General features: G+C 41.1%; 2 protein-coding genes across 3 annotated transcripts in view; one reads left to right on the top strand and one right to left on the bottom strand.

Moving 5' to 3' along the window:
- Positions 1–616: 616 nt before the first annotated feature.
- eif3l (eukaryotic translation initiation factor 3 subunit L) lies at positions 617–5483 on the top strand. Its single transcript, XM_085369494.1, has 15 exons — positions 617–745; positions 1083–1125; positions 1262–1472; positions 1552–1631; positions 1857–1918; positions 2021–2090; positions 2178–2251; positions 2465–2636; positions 2786–2940; positions 3498–3668; positions 3895–4028; positions 4250–4423; positions 4614–4803; positions 5010–5090; positions 5311–5483. Exons 1-15 carry the CDS (start codon positions 722–724, stop codon positions 5380–5382), a joined length of 1713 nt encoding a protein of 570 aa, XP_085225620.1. The 5' UTR covers positions 617–721; the 3' UTR covers positions 5383–5483.
- A 1744-nt stretch (positions 5484–7227) lies between these two features.
- Positions 7228–21820, bottom strand: part of cdh23 (cadherin-related 23) — a 184809-nt gene continuing 170216 nt past the window's right edge. Inside the window, exons 41-68 of one of the 2 annotated variants that reach the window (XM_085369492.1) lie at positions 21462–21671; positions 21087–21194; positions 18874–18976; positions 18224–18349; positions 17938–18141; positions 17295–17753; positions 17062–17178; positions 16751–16975; positions 15618–15787; positions 15059–15196; positions 14434–14553; positions 13893–14070; positions 13476–13687; positions 12828–13022; positions 12631–12744; positions 12385–12514; positions 11846–12109; positions 11603–11764; positions 10783–11039; positions 10609–10706; positions 10350–10470; positions 10175–10254; positions 10011–10051; positions 9809–9869; positions 8660–8789; positions 8378–8497; positions 7958–8068; positions 7228–7569 (exon numbers count right to left, since the gene is read on the bottom strand). In XM_085369492.1, the coding sequence (XP_085225618.1) occupies positions 7228–7569; positions 7958–8068; positions 8378–8497; positions 8660–8789; positions 9809–9869; positions 10011–10051; positions 10175–10254; positions 10350–10470; positions 10609–10706; positions 10783–11039; positions 11603–11764; positions 11846–12109; positions 12385–12514; positions 12631–12744; positions 12828–13022; positions 13476–13687; positions 13893–14070; positions 14434–14553; positions 15059–15196; positions 15618–15787; positions 16751–16975; positions 17062–17178; positions 17295–17753; positions 17938–18141; positions 18224–18349; positions 18874–18976; positions 21087–21194; positions 21462–21671 (4596 nt within the window). The remainder of the gene's footprint in view (positions 7570–7957; positions 8069–8377; positions 8498–8659; positions 8790–9808; positions 9870–10010; positions 10052–10174; positions 10255–10349; positions 10471–10608; positions 10707–10782; positions 11040–11602; positions 11765–11845; positions 12110–12384; positions 12515–12630; positions 12745–12827; positions 13023–13475; positions 13688–13892; positions 14071–14433; positions 14554–15058; positions 15197–15617; positions 15788–16750; positions 16976–17061; positions 17179–17294; positions 17754–17937; positions 18142–18223; positions 18350–18873; positions 18977–21086; positions 21195–21461; positions 21672–21820) is intronic. The other variant, XM_085369493.1, reaches the window with a different exon arrangement.

Below are 21820 nucleotides of genomic sequence, written 5' to 3'. Positions count from 1 at the left end.
CCACTAGAAAAATTAGGCTGAGTTTTCAACATACATTTTTTTTGTGCAAGAATCAAAGAAACGTGACAAATAAGAACATAAAGCCTCAAATTATATCTGTTCCTCTTGGTGGTTTGTTTTTCAGTACCTGCACAAGAAGCCCTTCAGTAGGAAGGCATGTCTCGCCAAGAGTCCGTTTGTTTCCCGAATATATGTTTGGTCAAAACTGGTGTAGCCGAATTAGTATCATTAGTCATCTTTACAATACATTATGGTGAGTAAAAAGCACAGCTGTAAACAAATGGACAGATGCCGTCTCACGAACAGACACTAGCAAAACAATGAGGTTCATAAAATACATTTATGAAACCCTAATCAGAGCCCTAGCTTGCTCTTGTTCTCAGTTACACAGGTTTCATTCCCTAAGAGAAACTTAAGAAGAAAAAAACGCGGAAAGAAATGGTTATTCGTTTTTAAATTCACCACCCTCTACATATTTTTTGGCTTTTAGAAGAGATATGCGAAAGTTTGAGAATCAAGTGTTTCTTTTCGTGAACAACAAACTCAATTTCCCATAGTGCTCCAATTACGATGCGTGTCACTCCTACGTCACAGCTACTTCCTTCCGCTTCTTCCCATCTCTCCACCGCCAGCTGCGTGGTTTAGCGGCGGTAGCTAATTGAGCACATATTCTCTTTTTTCACTCCAGCATCTAAACTAGCTTGGACTAATAGCTAATACAATGTCATACCACGACGAAGAGGATGTAAGTACACATTTACTCCATCAGACATTTGTACGTTTTGACTGCAATAACAATGGCACACTGTTAGCTAGGTAGCTGTGTAGCTAGCTCGACTCCACCGGCATAGTATAACAGTGGCTTCAATGAGTTAGTGTGATATAAATTTACTCTTAAACCCTGCTTTAAGACAATGCAACCAAAAAAGTAGCTAATTGTCTGTAACTCTTTTTAGTGCATTTTTATTATTATAAAATATCACTATATAATCGATCAGGTGGTCGTTTCTCGCTGGGCAGATCAATATCAGATGCTGTAGCTGTATCAGTAACAAATGCCTGATTGCTTTGTTTCCTTACAGTACGATCCTTACTCCTACACAAACGACTACGATCTGCACACTGGTAAGTATACAAATAACCATCCCTTTTATACTCATACTATCTATTTTTACAGATACAATCCTCTTGTTTAGTCAGTCACACAACATAAGTAACTTTTAGAGCAGATTAAAGGATGTTCTTTTAATTTTCCTTGCAGGTGACCCTAAAGCAGACCTTGCCTACGAGAGGCAGTATGAGCAGCAGACCTACCATGTCATCCCAGAGGTGATCAAGAACTTTCTGCAGTATTTCCACAAAACCATCTCTGACTTGATTGACCAGAAGGTTTATGAGCTGCAGTCCAACCGGGTATCTAGTGAGAGCATTGAGCAGAAGATCTACGAGATCCAGGACGTCTATGAAAACAGGTAAACTTAACTCTGTGCACATAACTCTCACACCGTGCGTGATCAATATGCTGACTTTTTCATGCTCTTACCTATCAAGCTGGAACAAGTTGACTGACCGTTTCTTCAAGACCTCTCCCTGGCCAGAGGCTGAGGCCATCGCATCACTTGTTGGCAATGGTGAGAGCGTTATCCATTACTTGTTCTACTTTTGATTTTGTATGGATAGTATCATTTTTATTCTTTATTGTTTGAGTGTGATTTAAAAAAAAAAAAGATAAACTTGCACCGCTTAAGATTATTATTATTTATTTTATATATTTAAGATTTTATAAGAGTTTTAGGCCTCCTTTGTGTGGTTCAGTGGAGATGTTTCATGTTGTTTTTGTCTCTTGTGTTTTGCAGATGCCGTGTTTCTCATTCTCTACAAAGAACTCTATTACAGACACATCTACGCTAAAGTCAGCGTGAGTAGCTGCTAAATATGAACAGTCGTCTGTGTCTTTTTTATCACTGTCCAAAAAACTTTCTAGAATTTGGTTGGAAAAAAATATTTTCTGTATAATCAGGGTGGACCAACTTTGGACCAGAGATTTGAGTCCTACTACAATTACTGCAACCTCTTCAACTACATTCTCAGTAAGGAGCACATATTGTCCATACATTTTCTCTGATCCGTTAGTGCAAGAACAGCAGCTATATGAGATCATTGTTGACTCTAAACAGATGCTGATGGGCCGGCCCCCTTGGAGCTGCCAAACCAGTGGCTCTGGGACATCATTGATGAGTTTATCTACCAGGTACATTACAGTGTTTTTAGAGTGCATGCTCAACAATCAATAAGATCCAAATAAAGAAAAGGGCTGATAGCTGTTGTTGTTAATGTTATCATTACTTTAAGCACCAGATAGGTGACATATTAATGAAGATATTCATGGTCTTTAATGATCACTAGTCCACGTGGCTAGAAAGCATATTTAAAATCCACTAACAAACATCTCTTCCACCTTCAGTTTCAGTCGTTCAGTCAGTACCGCTGTAAGACAGCCAAAAAGTCTGAGGAGGAAATTGAGTTCCTGAGGAGCAACCCGAAGATCTGGAACGTCCACAGTGTCCTCAATGTTCTCCACTCCCTGGTGGACAAGAGCAACATCAACCGTCAGCTTGAGGTCTACACAAGTGGAGGTAAAGAAGAGTGTTTTTATGATATTTATAGAAACAATGGAGTATTCATAGAAACCTAATTATTTTAAAATCTTGAATTATGTCAATTTAAGGCTTTAGAGTCCAGGACTGTATAGGTCGTGAACATGTTATGTGTTCTTGTAATGCAGGAGACCCAGAAAGCGTGGCTGGAGAATATGGACGTCACTCTCTGTACAAGATGTTGGGTTACTTCAGCTTGGTCGGGCTTTTGAGGCTTCACTCTCTGCTTGGTGACTATTACCAGGCCATCAAAGTCCTGGAGAACATTGAGCTCAATAAGAAGGTACGACCTTATTTAAGACCTCATGTAGAGAGAGGTCTGGTCTGCTCCCACTAGTGATGATGAGCGCTGGGATTGAGTGTCATTATGGAAATGTGTTGTTGGTGTTGTTTCCTCTTGTCCTAGAAGGATTGATACAATGCTGACAGATACTGATGTTTTTAATTTAAAACAAACAAACGATATTCTCCGAGGATTCTTGTGATAATTTGACTCGACACAGTTTCTGCTTTATCAGTCTTTATGCTCATGAAATTTAATGTGGGCAAAGTGAAGTTGCAGTAAAAAAGAAGGAACTCATTAATTTACCTGACACATTAACAATGAATAACTATTATAATACTTTATAAAGCAAATACATAATTCACAGTTCTCAGTTCTTCAGTAGCACGGAGTCATATAATTCATTTCATCTCAGAGTTTAAAGTTTCTATTAAATCAACCTTTGTAGCAACAAATAAAGTTTGGCTGATCTGTTGAAATTAAACATTAAAAAATGAAACTGCTCATTTTTTCTGTAATTCATATTTCTGCATATTTTTTTTCTCCCTATCTTTCAGAGTATGTACTCGCGTGTTCCAGAGTGCCAAATCACCACATATTACTATGTGGGTTTTGCCTACCTTATGATGAGGCGCTACCAGGATGCCATTCGAGTCTTTGCTAACATCCTGCTCTATATCCAGAGAACAAGAAACATGTTCCAGAGGTCAACGTATAAATATGAGATGGTCAGTAACAGCAGTGGTTTTATTGTCTTATCTTTAGCTGTAGGTTCTTTTACTTATGTCTGTACAGAACGTGGTGAGAGAACTTCAGACAGCAACATTTGGGATGCGCTGATTTTCTTTAAAATGCTTTGACATGTGAATAATAATCAGGCACTCTCATTGTGTTGGATGATCAAACAGTATTATGTTTGGAACAGGTGTCATAATACCTGTATGTTTTCTTCAGATTAACAAACAAAATGAGCAGATGCACGGCCTGCTGGCTATCGCTCTGACCATGTACCCGATGCGCATCGACGAGAGCATCCACACCCAGCTGAGGGAGAAGTACGGAGATAAGATGCTCCGCATGCAAAAGGGGTAAGACCTACACTCACTGCCTTGCTTTACAACATATTTGTTTAAGTTGTGAGTCAGTCCTTTTCTGTTTTACTGTTATGATTTTGTATTATGTAGAATGTTATATAAAGTGTGGAGCTTTGCTTATGGGATATGGAATCAGTAATGTATGACTTTATTAGCATTTGTGCTCGTAGCCTCAAACATTTCTTTTGATGCAAATGTTACTTTTACCATCTCAGAGATCTGCAGGTGTTCGAGGAGCTGTTCAGCTTTGCCTGTCCCAAGTTCTTGTCACCTGTAGTGCCAAACTACGACAACGTCCACCCGAACTACCACAAAGAACCTTTTCAACAGCAGTTGAAGGTCTTTGCTGAGGAGGTGCAGCAGCAGGCCCAGCTCTCCACCATTCGAAGGTGAGTCCCCCAACTTGTGAGTATGTGGAGGTTGTAGTTTTACCTGTAAAAGCTGGAGTAATGTACAAAAATATCCTGAATCTCCTCCAAACGTTTTGCCACACTTTACATATTTAAATCCTTTACATGAACTATTAGATTGTGTCTGAGTGCTTATACATGTCATCTAAGTCACAATATGTCATTGTAGCTTCTTGAAGCTGTACACCACCATGCCAGTAGCCAAGCTGGCCGGATTTCTGGACATGACAGAGCAGGAGTTCCGCATTCAGCTGCTCGTCTTCAAACACAAGATGAAGAATCTGGTGTGGACCAGCGGCATCTCAGCGCTGGACGGAGAGTTCCAGTCTGCGTCTGAGGTCGACTTTTACATTGACAAGGTGAACATCTTTTAAATGAAAGTGCTCTTTTTGATGTTTCTGTGCTGCTGTTTAAATAGCATGTCACAGGGCTGGATGGCTCTGAGGAATGCCTCAGGTGTTTAGTTTGGGTAAAATTAAGCATAAGATTTAAATTAAGTTTTACAGAAGTTAGATATGTGGATGTGGCTTGTTGTACTTTATATTTGATGGCATTTTCCCCACAGGACATGATCCACATTGCCGACACCAAAGTCGCTCGTCGGTATGGAGACTTTTTCATCAGACAGATCCACAAGTTTGAGGAGGTAAGCAATCGTCCATAATGCCTCTGAATGGGAAAATATTTAATATGTTTCAGATGCTAACTATTACAAGGTGTAACAATCTAATTTGAATATTAAAAGTTTGGAAATTAAACAGTTGTCTCTAATATTAAAATTAAAAACATCACCTGCTCCTTTGGTTTGCCCCGCACTGAAAAGATTTTGAATACAGGACTAATGATCACTTCTTGTGTCCCTACAGTTGAACAGGACTCTGAAGAAGATGTCAACCACTGCTACCACTGTGACATCAGGAACCGCTACAGGCCGATGAGACATCACATCACGTCTTCTAATGCCTCCTTCCAGTTTTTTGACAGCTATTATTAATGAAAAATTTTCTATGTAATCTAATAACAATAAAAGGATGGATTGGAGTGCAAACTAATTACTTGTATGTTTTTGCTCCCTAATACCAGGTGTGTTCCACTAGGAGGCAGTATTTACCACCTCACCACAGTTGCTAAGTCTTCTTTTGTAGTGTTATGTTCCTACTTAAGCTTTTGTTTGCGGGTAGAACAGACGTCAACTGTGAGGTAACTGGGGGACTAATATTTAGGTTTATTAATGTTTATTTTCAGATTCCCAAGCTTTTTGTTCCTGCCTGAGCTCGTTCTGCTGCATCAGACACCAGACATATGGCAACATCTATTGAGGTCAGAGGCCATTGCATAAGTCTTTTTATTACCACAGACCATCCCACAACATTTCCCAACACAGATCTCAGGGCTGGTGACAAAAATGACAAAGAAATAAAAACTTACAAAATGGGAATATAAAAAATCATTATTTTTTAAAACACACCACTCATCAGAAACAGCATTAGTTGTCCTGCAAAGGAAAACAGAACGACATGTCACCATAGCACAAAATACACATACTCAAACATCCAAAGTTGTTCCCTACCGATTTTGGTAAGCCAGCATATTTTTTTTTCTTCAAAAATATCTTTTAATTCCGTCACATATTCTAGAAAATAAAAAAATAAAGCAAACATTGCTCATTGGAGCATGACTTTTACTCCCTCAGGTGGCAGTGTAAAGTCTCTGGGCACAATGCCTTCTTTATGTCTAGAAAATGGGATAATTCATAGTTTCCCCCATTTATAAGTCTTTATCAAGGCTTTCTCTAACTGCCCTTAATATCAAAGATTTATTTACTCCCTGTAACCCCAGTACCAGATAACAGTCATCCTTCATCCACCATGTTCATCATTTAAGAAGTCTTCCTCTTCTTATGCAGGTTCTTGCTTTAACTGTGACTGACACAGTTATGCTCTTAAAAGTGAGCTGGACTAGAGTCTGAATGTTCTCTGCTGCTCTTCAGACGATCAAAAAGAGCTCAGGCCTCCTCATCCCTTTGTGTGAGGCGAAAACGCCACTCCGTGAGCATCACTGGGAAAATACAGAGGTTCCCCTGTATCCATAAAGTGTTCATCAATAAAGTCCCAACAACAACATCTAATATCTCATTCAACACAGACATAGGCATCTTTCAATAAGGAAAAATATCAGCGTGATAAGGAATTGTTATTGTCTCAGTCTCCCATTGACGGCCATCCGCTGGTCTGAGTGTGTGTAGCATCATTTTTATTCTATTTATTTATTTTGAGTGTGTGTGTGCGTTTGTGTGAGTGTCTGCAGTCCAGGCATGCCTTCAAAAAGTTTAGTGAGAACGAGGCACCTTCTGACGATTTTAAGGTCGTGGTTCAACAAGCTTCTCCCACAGGGAGGCTTAGTCCCTCTTTTCCACTCAGCTCTTCAAATAAAAGTTGATGAAACCAGTTTTTTTTTCTGTCTCGCTGAAGGAAAGTGTCAAGCTTGTCACTTTCCTTTATTAATATGTTTTCTTTTTAAATAAACCATCTCTTGACAAAATCCAACATGGGACCGTTTCCAATGCAAGATCCACCGACGCTGACCCAGTGCTGCGTTCGTCCTTTATCGGGATGTCTCAATGATGCACTGACGTTCGATGATGATGTTCCCTAGACTACACACACTGCTCCTCCAGTCCTTCCCAAACTTATCAGGGTGGCGGTGTGAAGGCACAAGGACACACACACACACACACACACACGAGTCGTGGTTTGCTCTCAGACCAGCGAGGCCTCGGCTAGTCATAACTCTGTGATCTCCAGCGGACTCTCAGACAGGGTGTCCCCATCCTTGTGGCGGTGCATCGGGGTGGACTTTGCAGACTCTGTACGGGCGTTGCGCTCAGAGTACAGCACCCCATCAGAATTTAGTGCCTCCAGAGAACGTGCCAGGGCCCGCTGGTCGTCCTCAGGCAGGCTGTTGAGGTCAGACGTGAGGAGCGTGCCTGTGCTGCCGTGGACCACGTGCACACCCTCAGACCCTTTCAACTCCACAGGAAGCTTGTGCTTGAAACGGAGAGTGCCCCGACCTCCACCCATACCCAGATGCTCATCGTCCTCGTCATCCAAATCGCTCTGGATCAGCTGTTAAAGGAGGACAGGAGAGGAGAGGGAGAGTGAATGAAGCTGCTAGCTATTAATGCTGGGATTAAAATGCATTAGGTTGACAAAGAAATAGCTTTGACAAGGTGCTAGAAAGGAGTAAATCAGTGGAATGAAACAGAAGTGAAATTAGTAGGTCACTGGAAGAAAAACACTTGAAACAAATAATCAGCAAATTTTAAGCTTAAACTCTGTTTGACCTGAAGTCTGGTTCACAGTACACGAGAAAGGAGAACCAGCAGGAAGGAATCATGTCAGAGTACTCAGACAAGCTGTCAGAAAGGGAACTGAGAGAAACAGAAGATCATTCTCCAGCAGACAGGAACACCTTCAGCAGGTGCAGAGAGCTCGTCCGTTTTTTGTAGCCCACCTCAGTGACAGATGAGATGTCTCCTTCGGTTGTGGATGCTGTGACAAGCCGTGCTGCAAAGAGCTTTTTCAGTCTCAGGTAGTCGTCCAGGACCACCTTGAGCAGGGAACCCTGACAGGATGGCAGTCATGATCAAACATAGTATGTAACACCATCCACCTTTGCACACCCGCGCTGTCACAGGACAGATAAATAAGAATCCAGAGCAGGAAGGCCTATCCCTGAAGGCACGTTAAAAGCCTATAATAGAGTCCTCAGGGTCTGCCTCTATATTTTATACTCAGGACCTCCTCCACTTCTTAAAAATAGGGGAAGGCTTGAGTTCTGGGAAAAGAAACTGTCCCGACAATTATGAGATGGATGGAGCAAAAATAAAAAAGAAAGTATGCGCATGTGTGAGTGCATTACTCCTGGTCTCACCTTGATAGGGCCCTCTCTCATGATATGGCCCAGTTTAGCAATGTTGTCGTACTCCTGAATTGCTGCCCTCAAGTAACAATCATCCTCAGGTTTCGCTTGAGGCTCTCGACCAAATGTGCCCTGTGAGAACAAATGATGAAAACGTTATGGTAGAGTATTTCATGGTAAACGATACAAACTCCCATATTCTACATCTCTTGAGTATTAAAACACATAGCAAAATTGTATCTATTAATATACTTGGGGTGTTATTGAGAAATACAAATGGATGTTGGTACTGACGTGAGTGCGTGCGGGGCTGTTCCACAGGTCAGTTATCTCACTCAGGTTCTCAGGCAGGTCATCCTCATGGTCAGCCTGAGCAGCCAACTCAAGGTTGCGACAGAATGGGTCCAGCCACACTGGATTGGCCCTGCAGAAGCATTAAATCCATCAGTGAGAGGTTATACAAAGGACCTTGCCTTTGAAGGCATCAAAATAAGCTTCAAGAAAATGGTTAATTCAAATGAACTTCCTGATCTATGGAGAAAGGAAAGAAATGATTGGATTATGTGTCTCTTTTCTCATAATTTGTTGTGCTATAGAAATGCTGAGGATACCTAATTATGGTGAAAACAGCTCAAATAGTCATGACAATGCAGTTAACTATGATTTTTACAACTATTTTGTCTGTAAGCTAATTATAAAGCTAATGTGCAGTTAGCTTAGTTTGATATAATGACACTGGAAACAGCTAGCCCGGAGCTATGCAGAGATAACACTTACTTACACTTAACACTTACTAATTAACATGTTAGTCTTGCTGTCACACGTTAAAACAACACTTTAGGGTTTTGTGGGGAATTAAATTCCAATAATATTTCTTGGGGTTGCAGGACGATGATTTTTAACTTTCAACTTTTTAGGTTGTTCACTAGTTTTGTATACTGGTCTTTTTATTTTCTTGAGCATTTTGGAGCATTTAATTCTTGTTATAATTTAGTCCTTTTAATTTGTTCCCTCTTGTAGCTTAAGATTAAGTTAAAACGTTTAGTTATGGCGCTTACTTCCTGTTTTATTTTGATAAAATCTAGTGGTGTCTAGTGTTTAGTTTTACTTCCCCTCCTGTATCACTGTCTTTCATTATTGTCAAGTGTCTTGTCTCCCTCCTGTGCCCTGCTCTTCTTCTGTCCTTTGTTGCAGTGTCTGTTAACCTCCTCTGTTATATTATTAATAAATACACTTATTAAGCATTTATTTGTTTATTGTTTTCTAAGTCAAGGAGAGGCATGCCTGAAAAAACAGAAGTTGTCAAACAACAAAAATCAAGTGAGACTTTGAAAAAACAGAACTTGTCAAAAAACAAACATCAAGTGAGAACTTTGTTGTAAGTGAGAACTTCTTGTAAATAATGTTAGCCAGTAAAATGTAAAAATAAAGCTATTATCTTACCCCTCAAAGGAGTACTTGTTAGTGTTGGGCATGTCCAGGATATCCATTAGTCCCTGGTTTCCTGTGAGGTAGAGGAAAGTTCAATGTAATGGAAAAACAGCTTTGAGTTAACTGATATTTTGTACTGTACATCAGCAGATAGCAAAGTCATTTCCTGATCAACAGATAAAGGGACCGTCCCATCAGTCGAGCTGCTTCTCACCTGTTGATCCTGCGACAATTGCTTTCAACTTCCTCTCATGTCTGCGTCAAACAAAAAGACACATTATGAGATCATAAACATGTTGATCAGCTGCTCAGACTGGTAGCGTGACTGAGCGAGTTTCAAACAATGTAAACAAATGTGCCTTAATACAAAATTCTTACACTCTGCGATAATGCCAATTCATTGTGACAAACAAAATCCCCGCAAAGCACAGCAGCACAGCCAAGATAATGATGACCAGCTGTGAAAGAGAAAAAGAAAGACACCTTAAAAGCACCAAAACCAAATAACATCTGCAGCAGGCTGGAGACTTCCAGAGTTGGCAGCTTTGCACACCTGCAGAGTAGAGATGTCGTCTGGCAGTTTGTCCCCAACAGCTGGCTGGACGTCCACAACATTGTATTTTCTGAACAGGTTTCTCAGCTGCTCTTTGTTTTCATCGATCATCTGAATAACCCTGGAAAGTATTAAAAAAATCGGTTCAGAATGTGTAGTCCTTATATAAAAAAGGCCTTATTGCACTGGCCTTATTATTCCTAGTGTATGTGAATCAAAGTGCAACCACGCTGCTTTGGAGCGCTAGTGCATACACGACCTTTCAACGTCTAGGATGGTGTTGGTCTGATTGTTGACAACGTGGATGAGCATATCAGTCTGAACATAGCTCACTCTGCCCTTCTTGTCCACATGAAACTGAAAAAAAGGGTCAAAGATGTCAGATATCTACACACTGCAAACAAATCAAAGCATTTCTCTAAGAAAGCCTAACCTGTATGTCATCTAAATTGACAATAGCACCGGTGATGTTGGAGAGCAGGTTGATGAAATCTTCCTGGTTTGCACGAACAAAATCGGGAATCTCATTGAAGACTATCTTGACCCTCTGGTCATCCCGGAGAATATAGATATTCACATTAGTTGTTGTGCTGTGTCCAGCAAAATCACATGCCAAAATCTCAAGCTGAAAGTAGCCGGGATTAAAGGCTGTGAAGAGATCGTAAGTGCGGATGATGCCATCTGTCAAACCTGGGGAAATCAAGGGACAGCATTGTTTCTGTGTAAGAAATTTGCTTCACTCGGGAGCAAAAAGACTTTTGTCACTGTATGTACACCAGTACAACTGAAACCATGCAGAAAAGATCTGAAAATAGGCGGTGGTTTAAGTAACTTTCTCTGCGTCTGCGTGGGAAAATGGTTACGGGAAGCAAAATGTTCATGTGTGAGAACGCTGTTACTATTTGTTAACTCGGTTTTATTGAAGCCATTTCAATTCCTATAATTTGTTTGCAAACGAGTTCAAAGTCTGAACTTACTCATTTGTGACAGAGTCGTCCTTATCTTTTAAAACAATATGTGAACAGTTTTTCATCAAGTTTTTATTATGAGATATTTGACATCTGCATTTACTTTAAATCTCTCGCCATTGCTACACAGTGTTTTTGCCCTCTAGAATTCAGAAATACTTGTTGTGCAAGTTTCTTAAATTTCTTTTTTCTCACAGGTCAAAATGTACCCAAGATTAAAATACAATGCATTTTGGTTCTCCCTTCAGAGGATTTGCATTACAGCAATGCATTATAGAAACGCACCGATGATGAACATATTGCCAACATCCTCACTGCCGTTGCTCTGTGAGTGGAAGTAGCGGATCGTAACAATGTGGTACTGGACCACGCTGTTGTTGCCTATATCATTATCTATAGCCACCAACTTGATAAGCTCTGAGCCCACTTTGGCGTTTGCTGCAACTCCTAAAACAAGAAAGAAATGTATAAAGTAAATGTCGGCATCACATAGTCCATCATACAGATTTATGCAGGAAAGCAGGTTACCTGCAGTGTACTCTGTCTTCATGAAGCGTGGTGTCTGGTCATTGATGTCTTCCAGTTCAATCCGGACATCCAGCAGACTGGGGTCTTGAGCCGGATCCAGAGCTTTAGCCCGTAATGACCTCTGACCCCTGGGGGGAGTCCAGCTCTTGTTGCTGGAAGCCTTGATTATGATGGAGTAGACTGGGATCTCCTCTCGGTCCAGATCTTTGAGCACTTTTAACTCTCCATCTAGACTCAAGCCAAAGTTTCCATCGCTGTTTCCTCCTTCAGGAAGAGACACATTTGGCCACATTAAACACTGAAGCTTCAAAGAGCGAACAAAGACAGCTAGATCCATACAAATGTCTTCATTATTCTCAAGCTTTTGAAGTACAAGGACTTTCATATGGCCACACAATAGAGATACAATAAGTTGAGAAAAACTTGTTTATAATCTTCCTAAATTCAAGACTTTGGCTACATCAGTTATTGAACTGACTGAGAAAAAAAATCACAATTAACAGCAAAAACATGCTACTGTGTGTAAAGCACCGAGTGACCTGCAATAAAGTAGTAGACGATTGCATTGGAGCCCTCATCGGCGTCCACAGCTCTGGTTATGTTGCCCACAGTGGTTCCTGGAGGGGAGTGCTCAGGCACTGTCAGCTTCTGGTAAGGCAAGCCACCACGCTGGGAAGTGCACACACACACAGACCATGGGAAAATATTACATAAAAACACATGAACACAATCTCTTATGTACAGATGACCACATTTATGATGTATTCCTAGATCTGTGTGCTCACAGGCGGTTTGAGGAAGACAGGCTCATTGTCGTCGATGTCCGACAGCGCCACCTGCAGAGGCTGTATGGTCTCATAAGGCACTGGCTGGCCCATGTCACGGGCCACAATAATAAGCTGAGAGAACAGTTTGCACAGGGTTAGCGTCACATACCTACAATTACACCAACTGAAAACACAAACAAACTCTGGTGACTCACGCTAAGCAAGGCCTGCTTCTCTCGGTCAAGCTTTGCAGTAGTAGTAATGACTCCAGTCACGGCATCAATGTGAAAGTTTTCCCAATCTCTGTTACCGGCTCCCGTCTGCAGGAAGGCATAGCGCACTTCTCCATTGAGCCCCTCATCAGCATCTGTAGCATGCACTTCATACACCACCAGTTCTGGACGTTGTTCCTGTACAGAGCAAAGAAGGGCAGTGAGTGTTTGTGTGACTTGAACTAAATAACCTATCTATATTACTCAAATGCAAGAAATCTGTGGTTTATGAGAGGTTTCTATATTGTGATATGGTATGATGTCTCTCAGTTGGAAGATAAACAACTCTTGAAAGACCACAACCAAACCACAATAAGGGTTATTTTATTAGAGCCATTTATGATACTGATGGAGTGTCAGACAAATATGACTAATCCACATGAAATACATTTTATTAGCAGTGTATTAAAAAGGAAGTAAAAGTATAAGTTCAACTCTTCACAGTAAAACCAGTGACTCATTTCTTTTGAGCATTATAGTAGCACTAGAGTAAAGAAATCAGGACATATATATCCTTGCACAACAGAAGCGTACGGCAAAAGCACATGCTGACAACGATGACTTAAAGAAGGCTGTGAATGCAGATGGTACCTCTAAGATATGGATGATAGTTCCATTGGCAGGCCTAACAAACACAGGTCTGTTGTCATTGACATCTATGACTATGATGATCAGGTCCGCTGTGCCCCATAGGGGGGGACGCCCCTGGTCTGTAGCCACCACAGTCAGGTTGAAACGTTCTGACGACTGAAGCAGACGTCGAGATCGCACCAGTCCTGTGTTTGGATCCAGGGAGAACGCATCTGAAAAAGCGCAAGAGAAGACAAAGTTGTGATACTATTCTCTTTCCACCAATTATACAAGTGATTAAAAAGTAAAGTGTGGATATTTATTGGAAGAATTCAAGCTGTACCTAAGGTAGTAACTTTTAATTCAAAGCATAGTTCATTGAAAAGATTTAGTCATGTGACCCTATTGAGGATTTTATTGCATCTTGCGTTTTCATACCTGAATGGGGTCCTAACATGTTGTAGAGTACTGCACCATTCTCGCCTTCATCCAGGTCAGTAGCCTTTATTGTTATCACGGAAGTACCACTGGGCTTATTCTCAAACACACTGGTGTTGTACACTCGCTCTGAGAAGCGCGGCTGAAAGTCGTTGATATCGAGAACAGTCACCAGGACCTGATTTGACACATTATAATGCAAAAGGATATTAGGGATAGTATTAGCTTGGGCTTTAAGATCTGCAGAGTTTAGCTCAGCACGCAGTTAAAACAATAGTTCAAATTATAAAAATTATATATATATTATAAGATAAGCATTGGCTTCAAATTCATAGATTCTCCTGGTCGACACCCTTAATAAGTATTTGATCAAGTGTTTGCATGATTTGCTATTTTTTGACTTTGACAACACAACTTGTAAAATTGGCCTATTTCTCATTTCCATAAGGGTTCAATGAATCACCCAAATACTAAAGACATATTTACAATATTGTTTATGTGTAAACCAAATATTTTTGCCATCACGAACTACGATTTCTACCTGGACAGAGTTCTCTCGTCTCTTGTTTGGACTGTCGCCGGGATTGTCTCGGGCAACAGCTGTTAAAGTGTAGTGATCCTTTGTCTCTCTGTCTAGAGGGGACAGGATGTAGATCTCTCCCTAACGCAGAAGAGAAAGAATGATGAGGGGAAGAAGTAAAAGTGTTGACTGGGAGAACATATAGTTGACTCTGTGTTTATGACAGAACAGAAGTCAAATACGGTCAAATATGTACTGTAGATATTTTTAGATCCTTTTGCATAAACTTGTGTTTCCTGGTAGTATGCTCCTCAGTCCTGCCAGGAGAGATAACACAGTAAAACACTCCTCACTACTCAATAAATGTTTATTTTTTTCCCCAGAGGACAGAAATTCCACATTTTCAGTGGAACCTGCTGTTCAAAGGTTATGGATTGCTTCGCTTTAACCTTTCCACTAAAATCTCACACAGTGGAATGTTACATTTACTGTAACTACTCTGAGATGTTTTTGTTACACTTTAAGCAAAGCTTTGTCATTTTGGATTTTCTAGGAAATGCTAAAACAAAACTCTAATTGCAGAAACAAAAATAAAGCAATTTTATTTACACTAGATCAGATTTTGCTGGTGTATGAGTTCACTTACAGTAGATGGTCTGATTCCAAACTTGCCCTCTCCATCTACCAGGCTGTACTCAATCACTGCAAAGAGGCCAGAATCAGCATCTGTAGCACGGACGCGAACTATGGTGGTGCCTAAGTCTACATTCTCAAACACAGGCTCCTACAAACAAGAAAAAAAGAACAAAAAAACACTCATGCAGTACAATGCTTGATGACATTGCAAAGCAAGCTCATTTTTACAGTTAATACACTGGTGGCAGTTTACTGTGGTGAATTAATTTCATGGATTTTGTGTGCTCTTATTCATAATTTAATGACTTTGTTATTTCTCGGTTTGCTGTGTTTTGTCCTTTTCGGGCTCACGTGCGCTGGTACTTTATTTAATTTAGACATAGATGTAACTAATGACACTAATAACACTGGCATCCTGAGGCTTGTACTTCTCCTGCGGTAGGCTCTTAAAATCTCCACAAATATCAAGTTTAAGCAGTGATCACAGAGAATATAGAAACATTTTAAGCAACAGTCCTACACAAATTTGCTTCAATTGTGTTCGTGTTTCTTAACGTCCTCTTTAATACCTGATATGACGGTTGTACAAAGACAGGGTTGTTGTCGTTGACATCTACAATACGCAGATAAACTGGCAGCTCAGCAATCTTGGGAGGAGTGCCGTGGTCCTGAGCACGAATTGTAAAATTCAGCCATTGAACCTGCTCAAAATCCACCGTCTGGTTGGCTACGATCTTACCTAGAAAAAATGGTATCACAATGATAGTCACGGTCAACATTCATATACTATAGCCTGTGTTTAGATTTTAAATTTGCATGACAACAAGTACGGAAAAGTATAATATAAACACAATTACAATAAAAACAAGTCAAATAAAAAAATAAAGCTAGTAAATAGTAGCTTGTAAATCTCATAAACCCATATTTTCACAGAACAGAACATGGCTCAGGCGGTTGGGAATCGCATCTGTAACCGGAAGGTCGCCGGTTCGATCCCTGGGCTCTCTGTCCTGGTCGTTGTGTCCCTGGGCAAGACACTTTATCCTACTTGCCTACTGGTGTTGGCCAGAGGGGCCGATGGCGCGATATGGCAGCCTCGCTTCTGTCAGTCTGCCCCAGGGCAGCTGTGGCTACAACTGTAGCTGCCTCCACCAGTGTATGAATGTGAGAGTGAATGAATAGTGGTATTGTAAAGTGCTTTGGGTGCCTTAAAAAGCGCTATATAAATCCAATCCATTATTATTATAGAAAACTTATTTAAACTGAGAAAATGTACCAGTTTAAGAGAAATAGTTTCTTATTTTGTTCTGTAGCTTATGAGACATTCAAAGTGTTTGCAATTTTAAATTAAGGAATATTATTCTGAAATCCTTTTACAGATGCAGTTTTTTTGCCTCTGCCCTCTTTACTTCTGAGTTTACTCTCAGTTTACTTCATTAGTTGCAAAATGTTTCAAAATGTGGCACCACCCCAAGTTCTTTGAGACATGTCAAATTCAAAATGAGCTAATATTTTTCATTAAATATAAAAAATATTTCAGTTCAAACATGTGTTTTTGTTGTATACTGTGAATAAAATAAGATTAGCAAATCATTGCATTCTGTTTTATTTGATGTTCCAAGTAACAGCATCTTAAATGAAAGCAAATCTAAAACTGGTGCATGCTGCGTTTGTTGACAGCATGCAGCCAACGACAGCCCACCAACTGAAGGGTCCTCCAGTCTAACGTATCCCCCTCGAGGCAAGTGAAGCAGTTGGTAGATGATCTGGCCATTGGGACCCTTGTCTGGATCTACAGCTGACACTGACAACAGCGTTGTGCCTGGCTGAGCTCCTTCTAAAATCTTCTCTGTGAAGTTAGTCACTCCAAAAGGCCGGAAACGAGGAGCATTGTCATTTACATCCAACACGTTGATGGTTAATCTTGCTGTAGAGGAGATCATGATATGAGAGATAAGTGGAAACTACTTAGGAAGTCACTTATAATAAACTGAAGGTTAAAGAGTCACTTACCATTGGGAACACTGCCTGACCTGTCAATAACATCGCTGGCATTGTCATGTACAGACACAATGATCTCAAATGTAGCTACCAGCTCTCTGTTGAGAGGGTTGCGTACAAATACCGCGCCTGAAAGTCCATATAAAGACACACAAAAGACCTGATATAGCCGGTATCCATCATCATTACTCAAAGTAAAGCTTTTTAGATCTAAACATACAACGCGGTAGAAATATATGTCTCACCTGTGTGTAGATCAATCCCAAAGGACTCCTGGAGCCCATCCACTGGGTTGTTCCCATCATCCTTTGCCTCCACGGAAATAATGTAATACTCCAACCGCGGATGCAGATCAGGGTCCTCGGCAGTCAGCGTGGCTACCACCACACCGGGCGGAGTGGACTCATTGACGTTTATCACGGTTACAGGCTGTATAAAACGTGGCCGTGAGTCGTTGACATCATCCAGGATAACAGTCAGGGTGGCCGTGCCAGACAAAGGGGGTGTGCCGCGGTCAGTTGCTATGATGACAAGACGGTATGATTCGCGCTCCTCTCTGTCAAGCGTGGTGTTGCCCACTAAGACAGCGCCAGACAGCGCTTCGACCACAAAGCGGTCCTCTGCGCCACTTTCCAACCGATACGTCAGCCATCCGTTAGAGCCAGAGTCAGCATCGGTGGCAGACAGTTGAGTCACCACAACACCTGGAAGAGACAAAGTAATGACTGGAGAGCAAATATACACACACACATTGTGATCAAGTATCACTACACCGAAGACAAAAAGCGCCTAAACCTCATACAGTGGAGGGGTAATACTTTTGTTTCAAAGTCCCTCCTCCCATCCCACTCACTGACCCAGATCATAGAAACAAAGCAATGCACACACCAGTCGGGCTGTTTTCAGGAAGTCGAACGCTGAAACTGGACGGGCTAAAGACAGGAGGGTTGTCATTTTGATCCAGGATGGTAACTGTGAGAGGTACGCTGTTGTTTAAACCTCCTATGTCCTCCGCAACCAGAAACAGCTCTACACGAGGCTCCTGAAATGCCTCTCGGTCCAACTTTGCTCCCTGGCGCACAAGTATCACACCTGGAGGGAGATACAGACTTTACCATCACACTTTTTAAAAAAAGAAATCTTCTTTCTTGTTACTGGAGAGTCACAATGTTACCAGTATCAGCATCTACGGTGAAGAGGTCCACCCTGGGTCCCAGCAGGCGGTACTTCACCACAGCATTACGTCCAATGTCTTTATCCTCAGCTAGAACTGGTCCATTTAAAACTGTTACAGTGGTTCCTACAAGACAGACTAAGATGTCAGGAATGAGGAAAAAGCTGTCCTCCCAATTTAAATCAATATGTGGTAAAAAGAAAAGTCATCTTAATTATTACACACTGAAAATTATTCACGTAAAATTCTTTGCTCTTCTTCTTTAAAAAGTAGTCCTTGTTTGGGGATAGATTTAGGCCTGTCACTTATGCTGACTTTAGTCTCACAATATTTCAAAAATAACATTGATCATCAGTCCTTACAAGGTAAAGGACTTTTGGAAGAAGTCTTCTGTACTGTCCCCAGGTCACGTGTTTGTTATTTGTGTTTTGAACAAATGTATTTTGTGTATCTGAAGTGTATTTATAATACAAGGCTATTTGTAAATCACTCGACAAAGTGAAAAAAAAAGCCTTTGCTGAACACGAACTGTGTGTAAACAGATTCAGGAAGTGGGTTAGACAGTGCTACAGACCATGTTGCTCTGCCATGCAGTTATAGGTTGCAAAGGTAGACACACACACACACACCCACACACACACGGATGCTACCTGCAGCAGAGTTTTCTGTGATTTCAGCCCTGTAGCTGCTCCTGGTAAACACAGGCCTATTGTCATTCTCATCCAAAATGGTGATAACCAAGAAGTCTGAATCCTGGTGTGTGGGACAAAAGATTCATGGAAAGAAAATGCTTAGAAGACTGTGTGACACAGCAAGCAAGAGACAAATATAGGTCAGTCAACCTGCAAACTAATATAGAGATATCAGACGTCAGATCAGACAGATTTTGCACTACTTTGTTGCATGCACTAATGGACTGCATTCAGACTCTTAGCGGTTCACATCTCTGCAGGCAAGAAGAACAGTTTCACACCTTTTCCCACAGATGCATGGTGCGTTTAAAGAAAACCTCACAACTGCAGTTTGATGAACTATGTTACTCTCGCTTTAAGTAAAAAGACCACATATGAACACGATGCAGGAAGTAAAGTATCAAAAAACAGGTGGGACATAGGTATAAACAGAAGTGTCTTATAACTCTTAAAGTATCAAAATTATGTAACTTTCAAAGATGAACTTCATTTGAACTCACGTATCACTGTACCTAGTAGAGCAAAATGGGCATAGAAAACCTTAGATTGAAAGTTTTTCTATTTTTCTTACATGAATCCACCGTTTGCACTTTGCACTTGTTACATTATATAACTTTTATAGTTGTGATCAAAGGTTTATATACAGTCATCATGGGCATGAATGTCATGGTAAATTTGTCACCATACAACTGAGTGGCGGGTGTGTCGGGGCTGGCGGTGTTCTTCCTGGGTCCACCTTGAGGCGGAGTCAGGCAATCTCCTTCACCTCCCTCAGTGGATTTCCTCCACTATCACTGCCTCCACCCTGCCCACTGAAGCTCTGGATTCCCTGCCACAAAACCATTCACTTGGGTTCACGACGACGCCTCCCAATTGGAAAACCGCTCTGATCCAAGTAAGCAGCCACACCTACTGAATCACTCCTCAGATTTCCTGCCTCACTTTGCCTCATTGTCTCTGTTCTCCCTGTGCCCTGGAGGAGACTGTAATCCTGTTCTGGTTAAACCAGTCATCTGTGCCCATCTTCCGCTCCTGAGTTTCCCTAAGAAGTCTCCCCTCCACCTCACTGACGCTCCGCACATCTTCCCCATATTGTACATATTCATGTAAATAGTTGTTTAATATCTTGTGGGCTTGTTGTGGGTTTTGGTGTTTGTAAATGGCTTTGATATCACTGAATAAATCAAGTGTAAATTCATCGCTGAGCTTACTGAGTCTGCTTTTGGGTCCTTTCCCTCAAGCTGGCCTCCAGGTCACCTTGTGATAAACATGGGCTTTTAAACTTTTAAAACTTCGAAGTTTTCTTTTTCCAGTACAGCATGCATACATGCTTTTGGTAGACATTAACAAGCTTTTGCATAACTTAGGCTGGATATTTGACCATTCTCCTTGGTAGATTTGGTAGAATTCATATACTTTAGTTGGTTTCCTGGCACATGCTAGTTTTAAGCATGGGGTTAAGGTTGGGGCTTTAGGAACACCAATCAAAAAGCCTAACGTTTACTGCTTTATCCACTGGAAAACCAGTTTTGATGTGTGTTTGGATCATTTTCCTGTTGTAGCACCCAGCTGTGTCAAGTTTCAAACATCAAGCTGCTGATTTCAGGTGAAGTTGATGATGTCTCGTCTGGCCATAAAATCTATTCTCCAGAAGGCATTTAGGCTTGTCCATGTGAGTCAGAACTCACCACCAACACAACGCAGAAGCTGGCCGCCCCTCCCAGAGCCTGGTTCTGTTGCAGTTTTCCTGTTAAAAGAGTTTCTCCTTTCCACTGTCATCAAATGCTTGCTCGTAGGCGTGTCTGATTGTTGGGTTTTCTCTCTGTTATGGTGGGCATCTGTTATTGTACAATATAAATCAACTTGAGGTCACTGTTGTTGTGATTTAGGGCTATATTACCCATTTGTGCCTTGTTCATCGTTCAAACTAAAGCAATCACCCAGAGTTTGAAGGGCTCATTTACATTTCATTCACATTATGGCAAGTGCTTTCGTGAAACAACTATTTGTGCATAACCTAAAAACCACGCTTGCAGTTAAATTCCCGAGATAAGCTGCAAAGACACACTATTTTATTTGCAGGCAGATGGGTTCATTGGTCTCTCTGTGAAACTGTCAGGGTGATAGCATGCAAACACTTGCAACAAATGCACACAGGAGAGTGAGCTTACCCTACGAGCGATGCGGGGATTCTCGGGGTTGTCTTTGACGGTGATGGTGAGTGTGTATTCAGCTACTCGCTCTCTGTCTAGTGGTCTGTTGACCTGGACGACACCAGTCTGTGATACAAACAAGAGACATATTTCACCCTTATCTAAAAAAAAAGACAAATTCATATCCTGTCACATAAGCTTTTTATTTATAGTCTATACACAGCTAATGTATTTAGCTGGACTGCAGATTAAAGGGAGCCTAAACACTTCCATAGGTTAAACTAAACTGATAAACTGATCTGGGACTAAATCTAGAAGCTCTTGGATGCTTCTTTATCTTCCACCACCTGCTCCACCTTTTTCAGCCTAAACCCCACCACCCAGTTCTCTCACTGTGTCATTGATGTAGAAGGCTCCATCCTGGTTGCCAGCAGTGATGTTATAAGTGAGCAGTGCGTTGCGTCCGCTGTCTGCATCTTGCGCCCGGACTCTGGCCACAGACGTGTGTACTGACGCGCCTTCACTTACACTTGTGTTGTAAGGCAGGTTAAGGAGGACCGGGTCGTTATCATTGATATCAAGAACATAAACCCCCACCAGCACCTGAAAAAAATAAGAGCCACCTTTAAAAATAAAGGCATTCAGTTCAAGCTGGTTGAACAGCTATTAATAAACCCATAAAAACAAGACTTTATTATGATTTTTTTATATTGTGGGTTATGTGACATAAAGAGATTAAAAAAACTACAGCA

Source organism: Diplotaxodon limnothrissa, linkage group LG13, assembly GCF_057381915.1.
Source record: "Diplotaxodon limnothrissa isolate DT_005_m linkage group LG13, D_limnothrissa_male_GT1.1, whole genome shotgun sequence".
Classification (NCBI taxonomy): domain Eukaryota; kingdom Metazoa; phylum Chordata; class Actinopteri; order Cichliformes; family Cichlidae; genus Diplotaxodon; species Diplotaxodon limnothrissa.
Note: the sequence above shows the minus strand (reverse complement) of the source record. Positions and strands in the feature narration are given on the sequence as shown.

What these genes read in the sequence shown, in the direction of transcription:
- eif3l (XM_085369494.1), top strand. Translation starts at nt 722, where the DNA reads ATGTCATACCACGACGAAGAGGAT. An exon ending in CGACTACGATCTGCACACTG is followed by an intron (nt 1,126 to 1,261) that starts GTAAGTATACAA and finishes TTTTCCTTGCAG; the next exon opens with GTGACCCTAAAGCAGACCTT. An exon ending in CGCATCACTTGTTGGCAATG is followed by an intron (nt 1,632 to 1,856) that starts GTGAGAGCGTTA and finishes TGTGTTTTGCAG; the next exon opens with ATGCCGTGTTTCTCATTCTC.